This window comes from Antrostomus carolinensis, unplaced genomic scaffold (assembly GCF_000700745.2).
Source record: "Antrostomus carolinensis isolate BGI_N321 unplaced genomic scaffold, ASM70074v2 scaffold19859, whole genome shotgun sequence".
Lineage (NCBI taxonomy): Eukaryota > Metazoa > Chordata > Aves > Caprimulgiformes > Caprimulgidae > Antrostomus > Antrostomus carolinensis.
In genome coordinates, this window is record NW_010336668.1 from 8,213 (window position 1) to 26,545 (window position 18,333).

General features: G+C 35.3%; 1 protein-coding gene across 1 annotated transcript; it reads right to left on the reverse strand.

The window, feature by feature from the left end:
- Window positions 1-743: 743 nt before the first annotated feature.
- On the reverse strand, window positions 744-15,740 carry LOC104530385 (ras-related protein Rab-28; the record flags this gene model as incomplete). Its single annotated transcript, XM_029086724.1, has 3 exons — window positions 744-873; window positions 10,290-10,378; window positions 15,644-15,740. Coding segments are annotated over 3 exons (316 nt in total), but the record flags the coding sequence as incomplete, so codon positions are not given.
- Between the last annotated feature and the right edge of the window lie 2,593 nt (window positions 15,741-18,333).

Genomic DNA, 18,333 nt, shown 5'->3' on the forward strand with positions numbered 1-18,333 from the left:
TTCTAAAATTGCTTTATGTTGTTTTTATCAACTTCAATAGAAAAAGGGTAAGAGAGTCAGGATCAAGACCTCAGATATGCTAATAAGGATGCTTCTGTAAGATTTCTTAGCTGGAAATGGGAGAATTGGGAATCCATCTAATTAAGAAACTAACTAGGTGATGGTTATTTAAAGTGGCATATTTTGGTGGTCAGAAGAAAACCCTTATATCATACTTACATGATCAAAAAGAGAACAGGTTAAAAAAAACCCAGAACAACAGCAAATAAGTAATCTCGTGCAAAATTACAGATAGCATGCAAAAAAAGCCTACTATGCAACTCATAAATATTATGCCTCGTGCATAGTGTAGGTATTTTAAATAATATATACCAGTACTTAATTTAGAAGTCTCTTGACATACAGAACCATGAAATATACCTGTTATTAGATCCAGGAATGCTTCCCAGTTCTCCATTCTAGATGAATGCCATGACTATATCCTGAAGCCCTATCAAATTCAAACATGGGTGAGAGAGATCTCTCTACTCCTGTGTGCTGCTCTCCAGGTGAAGAAAACACAGGCAGAGAGGCTGCAGGCTAGACAAGGCATGATGCAGCGAAACAGAATACTGAGGTAGACACACAACTGAGTATTTAATTACACTTTACTAAAGATATATTAGTGACATTCCTGTAACATTTCTTCAGTAGAGAGCAACATCCATGGTATTTAAAATAATATTTAAGTATTAATAACTTACTTTTATTTCCAACCAAGGCCACAAGTGGCTGTGTTTCTGATTCTTCATTTACTTTTTTTACCACATTATACCAGTCTTCTAAATTTTCAAAGCTCTGGCCGTTGGTAATATCATAAACCAAGAGAATACCCTAAATAAGAAGATATATTTTAAATGTTACAGGGTTTTTTTTATATTTTAACATAATAAAATTTGCATCAGTCTAAATTATTATCATAAAATAGAGCATTAATAAATAATGGCTTGTATATTCTGAGGAATAATTAAAATAATTAGAAGCTTCTGTAATAAACACATTTTTTTACAAAATTTCTCCTGCATTCTGTGTGTTCCAAATTCAGATGCTAATTGAACTACAAGGTCAGGAAAAAAAAAAGGCAATTCAGTAAAGAGCACAATTAGTTATATTAGAAATATTCCAAACTGCATATGCTTTATGGAAAAACAGAAAAGCAGTTCACACTAATAGTAAGATAAAAATCACACTGGAGAAGGACTTTTATTTTAGCTAATATTATTTGTAGCTTTACTGTTCCCTTTTTGAAAAAAAAAAAAAAAATGAAAAATAAAAGCAGTTCAATCATACAATGCTGCACATTGCCTGGCTGTCACATCTCTGCTTTTCTCTGGGGAGAAAGGTCAGATCCCTTCCTTCCCTGTTGTAGAAGACAAGTGAGAAGTACTGGCAAGCTTGAAACTTTCAAAGGAGAAACTAAAAATGTGGTCAGAAGTGAAAAATGAGGGTGTCCCATGTATTTCAGAGGTTTTGGGCCATGCTACAAGTAACAAATACTCAGACATTACTGAGGATTAGTCAGAGCTAATATCCAGTATTACAAAGCACAGCCCAACAACAGCCCAAATGTTCGCCTTCTCCCCTTCATAATTCTAAGATCAGCTCTCACTAATCAGTCTCCTCTCAATTATCGAGCCTTCTGCTCCTGCTTTCCACCACACCCTAATACACTAAGGGTCTTGTAAATGAGGAATAAATTCAGAATTGGTTTTTGCTGCAATTGTTCTCACAGAGTTCATATCTGGAAAAGAAATCCCTGCAACTCCACACTGTTCCTCACATGAAATTTTCACAAATATTCTAAAAAAAACAGTACCATGCATATAAAATTAGCTGGTTCAATGACCCACTGTGAAGAAAAAAGATTTTTCAAGTCAAGTTTTTGGGGCATTTGTCTTTACTTGATAGTTTAATGAGGAGTGTAGGGCCACAAAGATGATGAGGGGTCTGGAGCATCTGCCTTACAAGGAGAGGCTGAGGGAGCTGGGACTCTTCAGCCTGGAGAAGAGGAGACTCAGAGGGGATCTTATCAATGTCTATAAATATCTGAAATGTGAGGGCCAAACGGACGGAGCTGGGCTCTTTTCAGTAGTACCCAGTGACAGGCCAAGGGGCAATGGGCAAAAACTGGAACAGCCAAAGTTCCATACAAACCTAAGGAAAAACTTCTTTACTGTGAGGGTGACAGAGCACTGGAACAGGCTGCCCAGAGAGGTTGTGGAGTCTCCATCTCTGGAGATGTTCAAAACCCACCTGGATGCTTTCCTGCTGTAGGTGAACCTGCTTTGGCAGGGGGCTGGACTAGATGATCTCCTGAGGTCCCTTCCAACCCCCACCATTCTGTGATTCTGAGTGTCTTATATCACAAAATATAGTGCATGCTTATTAAATCAATTTCACACATTACAACAAGCTGGTGGAGACTGCAATATTATTTGAGGAGAGTTTAGATTATATTATGAGAAATAACCGAAAAATAATAGGATGCAACTCACTAAGTACCATGACAAGTTCAAAGGAAGCAATAATCAACTGCACAACAGGAAACATCTGGCTTTGTAGCAGGTTCTCTACAACAGGATCAAGGAGTTATAGTACATCTCAGTTGAATATGTCAAGCTTATTTTGTTGCAAAAAGGCAAATATCACACGGGCATGAAACATTCCAGGTGAAATAATGCATCCAGCTTTGGACACTGAATGTGAAGAAAATGGTAGACTACAAGAGACCAGTAACAGTATCATAAGGTTAGAAACCATGACTTGACATCAGAAAATTTAAAAAAATGGACTGTTTCAACAAACACAAGACTGATGGCAGGCATAATGATGATGGTAAAAGGTTCAAGAGAAGATAACTAGAGTTCTTTTTCATATGCTCTCATACATAGCTTGGGGATGACACTAAATTGGAAGGACCAGCCCATATGCCTGAGGGCAGGGCTACCACGAAGTATGTAGACACACTCAAGGAATGAGCAAACAGGAACCTTTCAACATTGAACAAAGACAAACGCAAAGCCCTGCAGCTGGAGAAGAATAAACAAAGCAGGCTGAGGAGACTGACTGGCTGGGGAGCAGCTGAAAATGACCTGCAGGTCTTAGCAGACAGCAAGCCAAATATGAGCCAGCAATGTTCCCTGGCAGCAACAATGGTCAATTCAATCCTGGATGGTACTAGCAGAAGCACAGCCACTAGACCAAGGGATCTATTCCATTCTACTCAGCACTTGTTAGATCACAGCTGAAGAAATACATCCAGTCTTAGGCCCCTCAAGACATCAATAAACTGGAGTAAGTTGAGCAGAGGGTCACCAAGATGATCAGAGACTGAAGCACTTGTCCGATGACAAAAAGCTGAGAAAACTACAATTCCTGGGAGGACTTAAAAGCAGCCTTCCCATACACATGAAGAAACTATGAAAAAGGTGGAGCCACGCTCTTCACAGTAGAGCATGGCAGGAGGATGAAAAACAATGGGCATACGTTGAAACAAGAGAAATTCAAACTAGGGATAAGGGAAAGCTTTTAAGCCATAAGGAGAATCAAGCAGCGGATCAGGTTGCCCAAAGAGGTTGCTTAGTCTCCATCCTTAGAGGCTTAAAAGAAGGAACTGGATAAAATCTTCAGAAACCTAGTCTCATCTCACAGCTGACTCTATTTTGAGCAGGAGGTTTGTCTAGAGCCCTCCTGAGATCCCTTCCACCCTGACCTTTCTTACAATTCTGTAATCAATATAACATGTACCAATAGGTTTAACTTACAGCAAGAAGATTATTGCAAGGGTACATACATGTAGACAATAAAAACATAGCTCTGAAATACACCACCTTCTTAGACAGCAAAGTCACCAACACTGGAGGATTTTTGAAGGTTTATAAAAACTAAATAGACTTTACACAGGTATAGCTTAGGAGGAGGGCAACAGATCCTATTGAGATCCCTTCAATTCCTATTTCCGTATGGCAGCAATACAAATCTATCTCTTTTCCTTCGATGACATCAATTCCTTGGCAAAATGAGTTCTTGTTCCTTACATTTATATGGCTGCTATTGATTTCTATTAATAGTTGAGGAACAGCTACCACCAGTTCCTTCAAGGAAATTAAGAATTAGGACATCCATCTTTTCCCTTGTTATCCTTCCTCCTTTACTTTACTAATCAAGTCTAATATTAAACATTCACCTCCCTCTTCCAACTTTTGTACAGTTTATTCCTCAGTATCTTGTGTTTCAGTTAACTTCTGACTATTTTTATAACTATCTAAATGCCTGTGCATGTATGTATTTGTCTTTCATAATATAAGCCTTGCTCTAGGAAGGACATGCTGATGTTATTAAATGCTCAGTGGAAAAGAAGAAACTCAAGCTGAAAGACAGGTATCGTAAAGGTTAAAAAAAAAAAAAAGCAGAGCAGACTATCTAAACTATCTTCAGCACTGAAGAGTTTAATCAGAGTTAGATGTAAGATAAAGTTAATAGAATCTGAGCATTTAAAGTTAGCCAACTCTGTTTCTAACTAATTCTACATCAAATGCTACTCTGCTACATGTCCTCTAGTCAACTGCAGCCTACCTACACCTTTGGAAGAAAAAGAATTCACGGTAGATTTACTGTGAAATAAATCATTGAAAAAAGTTCGCAACTAGAGCTCACATAACTTCCTTTTGGTCTCCTTCTCCGTGCTCCAGAAAATTGCCTCTAAAATATATTTTTTTCTCAACACCTTTTTTTTAAAAAAAAATCTTGTCAATATTTGCTATACACTAGAAACAAAGATGGCAGGTATGACATCTTAGAGATGGAAAAAAAAAGCAGCATGGCCTCCAAGTCATAAAAACTTCTTGCTTAGATTTTTGCCACAACAGCACTCTCTAAGCAACTTAGTACGATATAGATAAATAGTGAAGGAATAGTCATAACTCCATAAAATTATGGAGCTAAAATTTATTTCACCTTTTCTTATTTAACAGAGAAACCCCATCATTTTTTTCACAAAAAAATACATCACATTTTCCACAAACTTACAGTACATGGAGTACAGAATGAGTAGATGGTATAAAAGCTGTTATTTCACTATTCTGCATGATGAATTAATGTGAAAAAGTAACACTGGCCTTTTTACACAAAAGTAGCATATTTCCCTGCCACGAAATAGGTTTGAAATATATGGAGGACAACATGCCGAGAACAGCACGTTAATTCTCTAGTCTCCAGCGACGTGGCAAATAGCCCCTGCTTGCATAATTGCACTCTATTAAGAGAGACATTTTGTCTACATTAGTGCATATGTGAGTGTTTTTTGTTTTGGAACTATAGAGTATTTTCAAAAATAGGTCACTGGAAACTGAGAATTTTGCAGAAATTATTTGCTGGTCTCTGGAGAAGGTAGAGTCTGTAGTACTCTTATTCAAGTACTCTTATAACAAGCCAATTTACGAGGTAGTGTATGCCAGCTCTTACAGATACTTTAAACTAGGTAAGTGGGTAGAGGTAGCAATTACAGGTAAGAGATGGGAGTGGTTCTGAAATATTTACCACAAAAACAGCAGCAGTGCTATTATACAGCAGAACCACTATTATGGAAGTGTGGTAACCAGGCGATATATTCACACTAGACAATCAGCATTCAAAAGGTGGCAAGTTTACATCAAGACTTATCACAATAAAAGAAAGCTACGAAAAACACTAAGTAAAACCGTATGTTTTCTTCTTCAGGTTTATCCTCAGCTGCCCTCATCCTATGACTCACTTTAGTATGAAGGAACTAAATTAACTTTCAAATTTTCATTAATGTTCATTAAATATGTCAGATCAAAATTCTACATTTTTTTTCTAGTCACAGAATATAAATTTTAGCAAAGAGTAACTTCATTATGATATCTTGTATACCTGCATAAATGCTATTTTTACAAGTGAAAACAGTTTACAGTCTACATATAGTTAATCACTGTTGTCTTTGCTGATACTAAGGATATGGTCACTCAATCACAGAATCACAGAATTGCCTAGATTGGAAAAGACCTTTAAGATTCACATAGTCCAATCATCAACCTAAAACTGACAAGTCCTTGACTAAACCATGTCCCTAAGCATCCTGTCTACATGACACTCAAATACCTCCAGGGATGGGGACTCCACCACTGCTCTGGGCAACCCGTTCCAATGCCCAATAATCCTTTCAGTAAATTCTTCCTAATATTCAATCCTGAAGCAACCGCTTCAAGACAGCAAGTGAATTGCAATTTCTTCAACTGCAAGCACGCAAGCAAATTAAGTAGGTACTCATCCTCAAATATGACATTCTTATTTTAAAACATGGACAAGAAATCAGGACCCTAAGTCAAAAAATGGCACCTTAACCGTAACTTAACCAAAAGATCTATCCTAGGGAAGTGATTCTGCTCTCACTCTGCTCTCACCTCCAGGTGCAAGGTTTGTAGCATAGATGGACACTCCACTTACTCCCTCTGATATCCTGATCAAATTTCAACCGAGATCAAGTCAACTGTAGACTTGCTATTAAGATAACCCTTTCAGTTGCTTCAGATTCTCAAAATTTCCATCTCCAGCTGATATGAGTATTTTATAAGTAAGTCTACCATACATTTGGATTTCTGAGCAGAAAGCTAATAATTCAACCACTTGTGATTTCTGAATCTCATGATAATAAAATCATAGAATCATTAAGGTTGGAAAAGACCTCTAGGATCATCAAGTCCAACTCTCAACCCAACACCACCATGCCCACTAAACAACGTCCCTAAGTGCTACATCTACTCCTCTTTTAAATACCTCCAGGGATGGTGACTCAACCACTTTTCCGGGCAGCCTGTTCCAATGCTTGATCACCCTTTCAGTGAAGAAATTTTTCCTAATATCCAATCTAAACCTCCTCTGGCGCAACTTGAAGTCATTTCCTCTTGTCCTATCACCTGTTACTTGGAAGAGACCAACACCCACCTCGCTACAACCTCCTTTCAGGTAGTTTTAGAGAGCAATAAGGTCAACCAGATGAAATCTATGCAAGGCTATGGGCATCTGCAAATCCTGGATAAAAGCATGATGCATACTGTAGGCATGCTGCAAGCTATTGTACATATGTACTTTAAATCTGAATTATTTAGATTTGGATAATACATGCAAATGAACACAATTTCTGCAACAGATCTAAATAATTTACTCTATGTGTAAGTGTATAGCTTGTGTACTTTACAAACAAGATGTTTACAATTCCAGTTGGACCACAAACACTGACCAAATTCAACACAACATAGGTACACATACTTCTTTTGTAGCAACCTTTGCTAGAATTGCTCCAATATTTTAAAGGTTTTCCTCTACTGGGGAACCCAAAAATTAACACAGTACTCCAAATGCAGCCTCAAAAATGTCAGAGAGGATGATAATCACTTTCCTTGATTTGCCTACTTCATTCTTATTAATGTAGCCCAGTATTCAGCTAACTTTTACTGTTGCAAGAGTGACACTGAAATTGCTGATTTCCATTTAGCTGGGTTTTTTTGGGTTTTTTTTTCAGTAGGACTCCCACCTTCTTTTCTCCAAAGCCATTTCACAGAATGACTGAGGTTGGAAGGGACCTCTAGAGGTTGTTTGGTCCAACACCCCTGTTCAAGCAGTGTCACCTAAAGCCAGCTGCCCAGGACCAGATGGCTTTTAAATATCTCTGAGGATGGAGACTCCACAACCTCTCTGGGCAACCTGTGCCAGTGCTAGGTCACTCTCACAATGAAAAAGTATTTCCTGATGTTCAGAGGAAACCTCCTGTGTTTCAGTTTGTGCTCACAGCCTCTTGTCCTGTTTCTGAGCACCACTGAAAAGAGCCTGGCTCCGTCTTTATACTCTCCCTTCAGGTATTTATATATATTGATAACATCCCCTTGAGCCTTCTCCAGGCTGAGCAGTCCCAGCTCTCTCAGCCCTTCCTCATAGAGGAGATGCTCCAGTGCATTAATCAGCTTCATGGCCCTTTGCTGGACGCTCTCCAGTTGATTCCTTGACAGTTGATTCCCAGCCTGCATAAAGATATTCTGTCCCAGGTGCAGGACTCTGCATTTGTCTTCAGTGAACTTCACAAGGTTTCAGTTGGTCCATTCCTTCAGCGGGTCACAGTCTCTCTCAATAGCAGCCCCACTCTCCGGTATATTGACCATTCCTCACCAATTTGGCGTCATTTGCAAACTTACAAACAATGTTTTGTTTCATTGCTTAAAGAATTAATAAAAGACGTGATGCCAGTACCAACCCCTAAGGAATACAACTTATAACCAGGCACCAGTAAGATACTGAGCTATGGGCCATCTCCCTTTAAGTCCTGCTGCCCATTCAGTTTTTCAGTCACTTTATGATCCACCTATCCAGTCTGTATCTATATTTTGTCCATAAGAATCTTATGGGAGATTACATCAAAGGCCTTGCTGAAGTCAAGGCAAATGACATCCACTGCTCTCCTCTCCACAGAGCCAATCATCTAACCACAGAAGGCAACCAAGTTGGCTGGGCACAATTTACCCTTGCTAATTCCATGCTAGCTCTTCCCAGTTACTTTTTTGCTGCTTTGCTGTCTATTCACAGGAATTTTTAGACATACTTAAAGGGATTTTTTTTCTAAATACTCCTATTTGTTCTACTTTATCTTTCCTCTTTTTCTTCTACTAAGCTACAGATGTTCAACATGAAACAAGCTTCTGCCTAGAAATAAACTGAAAGCAGGGCTTTTCCAGATTATTCATGGCATTTCATGAATAGATTAAAGTAAAGATAGTTTTATGTGTCTTTAACAGGTGTTGTTAAAGCTGCAAAGCTATAGAAAAGTGTGTTATAAATCAGCTTTGATGATAAGAAGCCTATTACACTGGCAATACATGCCAACAATGGAAGAGCGAACAGCCATTAGTTCATTACAAAAATGAGTTACAATGAGGGCTGCAGAGGATTAAAGGAAAAGAGACTGGATGTATGGGGTTTTGTTCATGTGCTCAGAAAGACTAAAAATCAAACTTTTTTAACTTTAGGCTTGCTGATACCAACTTTTTAACTACTTTGGGGCACTGGTATTAACTTTTTGACCTGCTTTTACAGATAAGAAACTCCTAAGTTTATCACCAAATTAAATACAGAAAAAGTTAATAGCCTTTTATTTCTTTCATTGAGTTTACTTTGGGCATATGGCAACAATTTGTGATTAATCACATTCCGTCTGTCATGGAAGCCACTTTCTCCTGTTGCTTGGTAGATCTTTAACAGGGCAGCAAAACGTTTTTTATTAAAAAAATAAGAAAATGCTAGAAACCAGATGCAACAGCTAAAAACATTTAGACATTTTTTGAAAGTGACAAAACGTTAAATTGACAAGTTTCTCTTTATCATATTAACTAATCAATCCTAATCTCCTTAATTAGCCATTCCTGTGCTGTACTTACCAGTACAAAGTTTCTGTCTAATGAAAGTTTTAGGATTCCATATTCGTATTGCTTAAACTACTGGGAGAAAAACTGTTGCATTTGTTTTCTTTTCAGATAAATATAACATTATCTAATAAAACATTATGCCTATTGTTCTCATTACAAACTCTAAATTAAAGAACAGACTACATTTTAGGATCACTCATGTTAAGAAGTTTGGCATATAGTACATCCTCCTAAACCACCTCATAACCCAAGATACTGTTGAAATATTTAGCTTACTTAATCCTATCATTCACTTTAAGTTGCTTAGTTAACCTCAAGATAAAGTTAATTTTCATTCGATAAGAGTTCTTCAAAAATATTTCGCTACCTGGTTGCCTTCTTTTGTGTGCCCTCTTACAACCCCAGTTGCATGTACGAGTTTAATGGTGCAGGATTGCTCTTAATTTCCTCCTTCTACTTTTTCCCTGCAGGAGGCATCTGTTCTAAAAGCAGCCACTATATCTACCATGTGGATATCCAAATAGCCTTTACTATTTACTATGATTGCTTTTTTTAACTCAAGACACAAAGCATGGAAACATACATCTGTTCTCGAGAGCTATTCAGATCTACAAATGCACACCCTTGCTTTGCTTTTTAAATCACTTCTAAAAAATTAGACTTGAATATTAATATTAATTAAATTTAGGTTAAGCAGAGATTCAACATTTTTGAGATCTAAAAGGCAACAACCTGTAAGATATGTATAACTCTAAGAACAAAGTTTTAACGAATTTTATATAATTACTATAGATAAAATTATCACCATTTATACAGTACCTGAGCTCCATAAATATATTTATCCAGCATTTTGCCTCCTATCGTTTGCCCCCCTACATCCCACACTTGAAGAGTAACATTCAAATTTCCTGAAAAAGAAAAATGATACAGATATTGTATAACCTGGAAAAGTATATAAATATTATATAAAATTATATAAATAAAATTAAAGATATTATTATCACAGCATGTAATACAGCTCTAGCATACCAACAGCAATAGCTTTTCACAAGTATACAATAAACAGTAACTAAACTTCAACACAAAGATGACTGTACCATTTGGAAAAAAGTCACCTGTGCCCAGATAAGTCATTAAGATGCAGTAAAACTTGGGTAGATATTAACATATTCAATATTAACAGAAAAGAATTCAAACTGCATAAAGTATAACATTCCTGACTAGAAATTACATAACACACTTAACTTAAGAAACATGTAAAACTCTACAGAGAAAGTGCTATAGCACGGTACTTGGACTTGAAAGGTAACACAATCAATGCCAGCTTAATCACATTATTTCATACTCCATGTCCTGTTCCTTCCCCCCCCCTCCAAATTTTCTTTACAAATCTAGAAGTGGGTAAAATCTGCACTGTAACTGCATGTTGGTAGTGATGCTTTTAGTACTACACAGTTAAAGAACTATATAGTTGACAGATTAAAAAATAGAAATACTAACACACATCTAAGTTGAAGATGCAAACTGTGATTACTTCCTCCATCCACCACCTCAAAGCAAGCAGCTAAATTGGACATGATTTATACAATTTTATTTTCAAAGAATCAACACCAAGAATAGATCTTCCTTTCTATTCTAAACAGTCTTTAAGCTATGTTGAAACTGTTAACAAGTTTTCAAAAACAAAGTACAAAAAAAATCAGTGTAAATACACAATATTTAATATCCTACAAGTTACACATATTTGGCAAGCTAACAACTCAGAAACCCACAGACTAAATGTACACACAGCAATGTATGTCACCACATGCATACAAACATGTTAATTTGGCTCGTTTTGCATGGTGAGAACTGTTTCAAAAACAGTTTCTGATTACCTGGAAGCACCAAACTCTAATACAGTAAGGTCTGATGAAAACTTTTCTAATCTACAAACAACTCACATGACTTACATGTTAGTAACAATCATACAGACTCATAAATAATCATAACTGCCTATTAATTTTATTCCTAGATTTAAAAAAATGCAACAAATTCCACATCACAACAACTGAGAGCTGAGTGAAAAAGAACACAATACTTTGGGCTGCTAAGAAAGATATACTCTTAATTCAACTATTTTATGTTATCAACTACCCTATTTTACACAATGTGATATATTCAGCCATTAATTTATAACTAACACACTCACATTAGTTATGCAAGGGAGAGAGCTCCATAGAAATATATCCCAGCACTCAGTGAACAGAATCAGCAAATTAGAACTATATAGCTGAATATGTTACTTGTGGTATTGAATATACCACATTATGTTTTTATGATGCATCTTGTTTTAATCTGGTTAAAAGCGCAGATTTCCTAAAATGCTACTTTGGTCTCAAATACATAGAGACAATTGTGAGACAACCTATTCACAGTATTTTTGAGCTACACTGAGTTTTATCTAATACGAAGATAAAGAATTTCTACATGGAGCTTAGTAAATACATCATAAACACACCAGTTCAATAAAGGCAACCTTTCATAGAATAAAAAAGCTTATTTACTTTGACAGTGCATATACTGTGTATTAATTAATTATTTTTAAAGCTTAGAACATAAGTGACTGCAAACAATGCAGGAAAGTCTCCCATAAAGTATCTGGCATGGATAAACTGGTGAATCCAGACTATGAGTTCTCAGCGGGTATAAAAACTAAACATGCCCACCATGCTGCAGCATTCTACTCCTAACTTGGTTGTATATATTCTACTGGAAATCTACGATGTCATTCACACCAGCTATTTGGAAAAAAAGCTTTATAAATACTATCACTTTCAAACTCAACAATTTTCAGATGCCTAATTTTGCACTCAAATGCTTTAAAAAGTTTCTAACCTCATTTTAACCTCCTAAGAGTAGTGATCATGTCCAGCATGGGCTTAGTATCTGGACAAGTGTACGAAATTATCTAAGAAACTTTAATGCAGGAGTAAAATTAAATGGTTTAACAGTGACGGTTCAACTTAAAAATCTATTATTACGAATTATTTACTTTCCTTCACTAACAACAGAAAAAAGAAAGTGGGGAAAAAAAGGCTGGAATGTTCATTTAAGGTGAAACGGTTCTTAATTAAGACCTCACTAACTACTGAAATTCATGCTGACCATCTCCAGTACAAAATGCTTAATTTTGCCTTTTTTTTTTTTTTTCAATTTGGTCCTGTAATACTTGCTTTGTGCTCAGATTGATTTTGGGGGACAAAAAAGGATGTCAGGGTTATTCTGACAGAAGAAAAAATTCCGGACAATTTGCCTAGCAAATATTTAATTAAAAACTATGATAGTAGCACATGAAGTTTTCTGCAAAGAGTTTGAAATCTTCTATTTTTTCATACATTTAAGAGGAACACAAAAACTGAAGAATGACAACAAAACAAAAAGAAACCATGTATAGTAAGACAGTTCTTAGAAACAACGTTAATACACCAGTAAAAATAAGTGAAGAATCCCATAAGAATAATATGTAATACACTGATAAGAACAAGGAAAAACTAGCACTTCTTTACTCTGTAGAAAATGCAAACAAGTGCAAAGTTAAAATAACTGAGGCAACACAGTGCAGGTATCTACCTGCACTGTCACTGGTATGAACCGAAGCCACTGGGCTGATTCTGTAGTGATCCTGCAGAAGTACACTTGGTGCCTTGGTTAACCTTACTTAAAGTGCTGCACAGTCAAGATGGAACTAAAAACACGAGTCTGCCCACTTTCTGCACTGACGACTTAAAAAACGCCTTTTAACATAAGAATCCTGTTTACTGGACTGTGCCCACAACCCTCCTAAGAGTATTTGACTATGGCTCTTAAGAATCTCTATCAGCAGCCCTTTGACTAACAGATTTAAGCAGTAAAATCTACACCGTGGTTGCATCCAGACTATACAAGATACCGTATCAGTAAATATAATGAAATTGATTTGCATTTGAAAAAATATTTTGAACAGATTGCATTAAGAGAATTTGTCAACAGTTGAACACTAGAAGTCATATTGTTCAAAATTAATGAAAGCATTTACTATTTGTATTAAACTATATTGTTTTACTATGTAAAATATTTACTTTTTTCACTGCAAAAAACAACTGGAGACAAATACAGTTTTTATTTTTAAAAAGTCAAAAAAAACCCAGAAAAACAGTACTTTAAAAATGCATTTTAGCTTGTAAAATAATGTGACCTAATGAAAACTTTAATGCAATTCTAGAAATCAGCAATTTTAACTTCTGAAATCTTTGCTTATGTTTAAAGAAGAAAAAAATTCAAATACTGAACCATATTTATTCATCAATTCTCATACAAAATAAGAGAATCGAGGCTTTTTTTTCCCTGCTGACATACACATTATAATTTCTGTGCCGTGGTTCAAATTAACCTTCCAAGTAAACATAGCAGCACTGCAAACCCAGAACTAATCAAGAAATTAGAAAAATCCGCTTATTTAAGTAATGCTTCCCATTACAGTATTTAGAAATTGTACCTCCCTCCCTCTTCTCTTCCTTCCCACTCACTCCTCACCATCAGTTCAGCTAACCTATAAAATACAGAAATCCATATACACCTAAACACATATGTAGGCATAGGCAAAAACAGAATGACAGAAAAATTCTTTTTCATGCATATGAATACATTCCACAAATGTTACTATTTTGTAAATGTTACACGAGGAAAATAGATGTACAGACTTTGTTGCTGTTTGGGTGCTATTTTCATCTACATTCTGATTTTATTACAAAATAAACTAGGAGAAAGTAAAACATGAATGAATGAATAGTTGATAATTTTCCAAATTTTCTACTCAAGAAGAATATTTAGAACCCCGGTAATGTACTAATAGCTTCTGTATGCTTAACGGCTGGAAAAAAACTTGCAAAATACAAGTTCTCAGCATGCACACTGCATGATTTGTGTACACATTCCACTTGCAAGTACTGCTGTTAAGTATTATGCACACTGGTATTTTTAGAGGCATGAGGAGGACAATAAAAAAATTATTCTGTTGATTTTATGGAGCACTGAAATTTGGTACTTTATCACTCACCAGATACTAAAAAAGTACAGCAAAATGGCCAAACCATAATAGCAAATGCAGGAACAGTCTGAAAATATTCTGTTTTACTTAAGAAAATAAATAAATATAATCAAGAAATTATTGGCAATATAATTTTAACAAAATAAGTTCAAGAACTGTATATATTTTCTTATAACTTCAGGTTATAACTAAAATGCTTTGTTTCTGGGTTTGCTTCCCTCCCCACCCTCCACAAGGGAAAAAGACAGAACCCCAGAACTTGCATCAACTTTATCAAATCTCACTACAACTTTTAATAATTACACATTCTTTTTCTAACTTCTTCTGATTTCTGAAACCAGAAGAAAATGCATTTAGTTAAATACTTGCATACTTAGGAATTGAGCAACCACAAATCAATTATAATACTTATTTCAAATCCCCAATTGTTTGAAGACAAGTTCTACCAGCAATTATTCTTTTATAATTATTTCTTTGCATTTTCTATGCAGTCTGCTGCAACTGGCATCTAAATAGTTTCTTTGCCATCATGAAGTGAAACATCTTGAATGCTCAAACTGTATTTTTATGAGTGCCAAGGGACCCTAAATTTTAGTGGTCTATTAAATGCCAGCAATTTCATGCTGCCTTGCATAAAACAGCATTCACATATTAGAGCACTGCGATTCCATAGCTGCATTATGCTTCCCTCACACAACTCAAATACAAGTTGTGTATTTAATGTTAAAAAAATAAAAAATCTATTTCTTTCAAAACACATATACTTTTTCAATTAATATACTTGAAGTTCCATTTCATTGTTTTATGTTACACTATCCATACACATGGAAAGCAAGTACACTCCAGAAGAGATAATAAAAATCATTAATATGGACAATATTCCTTTTATTTGAATTCACTGTTTTATTTAAAGATATAAGTTGTAAATGCAAAACCCTTTGTCACATGGCAAGAACATACTAACAAAATTTTCTCTGCATAATCTAATGTACTTTGCCATAAAAAGTACTGTTCCAAGCTTATTTAGTAATCATTACTCTAAAGAATCTGTTTCTGTAAGTCTTACTGCTGCTCAATCTTTCCGTGTTAGTTTTTATTCTCTTACCTGGCAATATTATCCTTTTCAAGAAGAAGTCCAGTCCTATGGTTTGTTTGTACTGTTTTCCGAATGTCTCTTGGGCAAAACGTGTGGCTAAGGATGTCTAAAACAGAACAATATCAAATTGACTAGTCATTTTAAACAGCAAAAAACTTGATGTTAAACCAGAAGTATGAAATACAGTTAAGTACTTTTTAAATCAGTGCATGCTGACAAGTGTTCATGGATTTGGACTGACAAGCATTCCAGCCAACTTCAACATAACAATAGGAGGCAAAGGCTACTTATTTATGCAAAAAGAAGCAAGGTGCATATTTCCTTTGTATTTCAAAGATAGTGCAACATTCATATTACAAAATATTACACAGAGTTGGGTGAGGTATCATTAGCACGCTCAAACTGACATAAATCTAAGTGACGCTATCCATACCTGAAAAGCTTATTATTTTTAAAAAGCATTCATTTCCTAAACAAGGGTCCTTCCTGGTACAGAACACCATGATCCCAGACCAACGTTCTGGGAGGGAACAGAGATCTGCACAGTGCAGAGTCCCACAGGGGCTCCAAAGTGTGGCAGGATTCCTGCCACTGTACATCACAGTTTCAGGATCAGGGATTACATGAAGTCTCGGACAGGAAGAGTACTTTCTTGTACACAGAAAAAACTAAGCTCGTGTTAAGAATGCACATTTGAAGAATCAATCCTTTAAGTAGAATTTTGGACACTTATTTCTTCAATTTATATTTTATGGATTTATGAAAGTAGACCAATACACTGTTGACCTAATAAAGAATCAGCTTTTATTACATACTGCTAAAAGGATACACGACTAACCTAAATAAAGTAATGAAGCAAGACATTTATATTCTTTCACTAGCAATTTAAGTTCTCCATGCAAAGGAAAAAAAAAGAAAAAGGGAAAGAAAGAAAGCACAATCTAAGGTTTAAAAAGAAAAGGAAAGGAAAAGTGCAATTACAAAGAATACAAAAGTTTGTATTGAGGAAAAAATTAAATACTCTATTAAAAATTAAATTAGTGGTGCACACTCACAAATCTCTTGTTGACATGACATATGAAAATATAAAAGCAATGTAATTGTAGAAAAAAAATCTAAATATCTATTTTTATATATAGGGGAAAAAAAGCCTAACAGCCTCACAAAATCCTTACACTGTCTGAGAAAACTCAAAATGTGCAAGAAGGAATTTTTTTTTTACAGCTTTCCATTCAGCAAGACCTGAAGAGATGAGTCACATCCACTGTTATTAGAAATTGCTGTTAGAGCACATTTAGTTAAAAATGCAATAGCAAAATAATGTACATAGTTCTCAAAAATTAGAATAGGCAAGTTCTGTTAACAGAACAGTTATCACAAAGATCGAAATTAACCTAATAATGTCAAATATACACAGGAAGAAAAGGCAACTTACTCTTTTTTTACATGAAAACATGATCACCAGAGCTCCAGCGCTGAAGCTCTAGTATGAATAGGCAAACATTTATTCAACTATTAAATTACCTGTGAATTAAACAACCCAAGATTTTCTGCTTTCTTGTTTCTTTATCACATTTATGTTCCTATCACTGTCATATATATATAAAATAATAAAATATATTTTTATATCAGAAGACAAGTTTAGGAAGTATTCCAAAAAAGCAATTAAAGACTACGGCAATATTTTCATTTACTTCACTAAACTCAGGCCCCAAGAGAATTATAAATAAATAAATGGGAAAAAAGCAAGTAAACTACAAATAGCATGAGCATCCTTATATATTTATATCACTGTGGAAAGGGTGAAGACCACAGAGGATGAATCGTGAGAAGATTCTTCTGCCTACAGCTATATGACAGTAATATTAACAACATGCACAAAGTAAAATTCAATACAGATTTAGACTGTAGTACTAAAAAAAAAAAATTAGCAGAACTGATTCTTTTAATCACAATAGTTAGCATGTCCAGATTACAAAGACATTATTTTTTTTTAATGTCACAATTTTAAAGATGTAGATAAGAATAAGAACACTGCAGGAATATATCATACAGTCTTTTCCTTGAAAGTTACCTTTTTGGAAAAGTAACCAGTACCCAGAATACAGATTAATATATCTGACTATATCATAGCATTCTATATTCTCCAATGCACTAATTAATTCTCCAACCTATTAAATAAGCAACCACTCCCTTCTTGTTTTAAGGGCTCAGTAAATATTAGCTTTATCACTCTGTGACACTCAATATTCCCTGAGGGCTTCTAGGGGTGTTAGTAAAAATAAACAACATACATCCAATTAACAGCCAGGCCAATAAGAGCAGCAAGTAATCAACAGCAAGGCAAAATTCTCTTAAACAGTTTTCCTCTAGTATGCTCTTGAATGCAAAGGAATTTATGGCAGAAAATCATTGACTAACTCCTTTTTAATTTTTTTCCTAATAAATGTTAGAGCTTAAGGAAGGTGTTGGATTACCAGACTAGAGTCCTCTATTTATTCACAGAACAAGCATTTATCCACAAAATACTAAGAGCAACAGTTCAAACTTCTCTACAACAGTAAACAGAGAAGTTATGTCAATGCATATTCAAGTACCTCCACAATGCAAGTACTCCCTTCAATCCTAAAATTGTTCTCTGCCATGCTTGCTGTAAAAGATTCTGCATGATGGTTTTGCCTGTAGGGTTATGTTGAGTA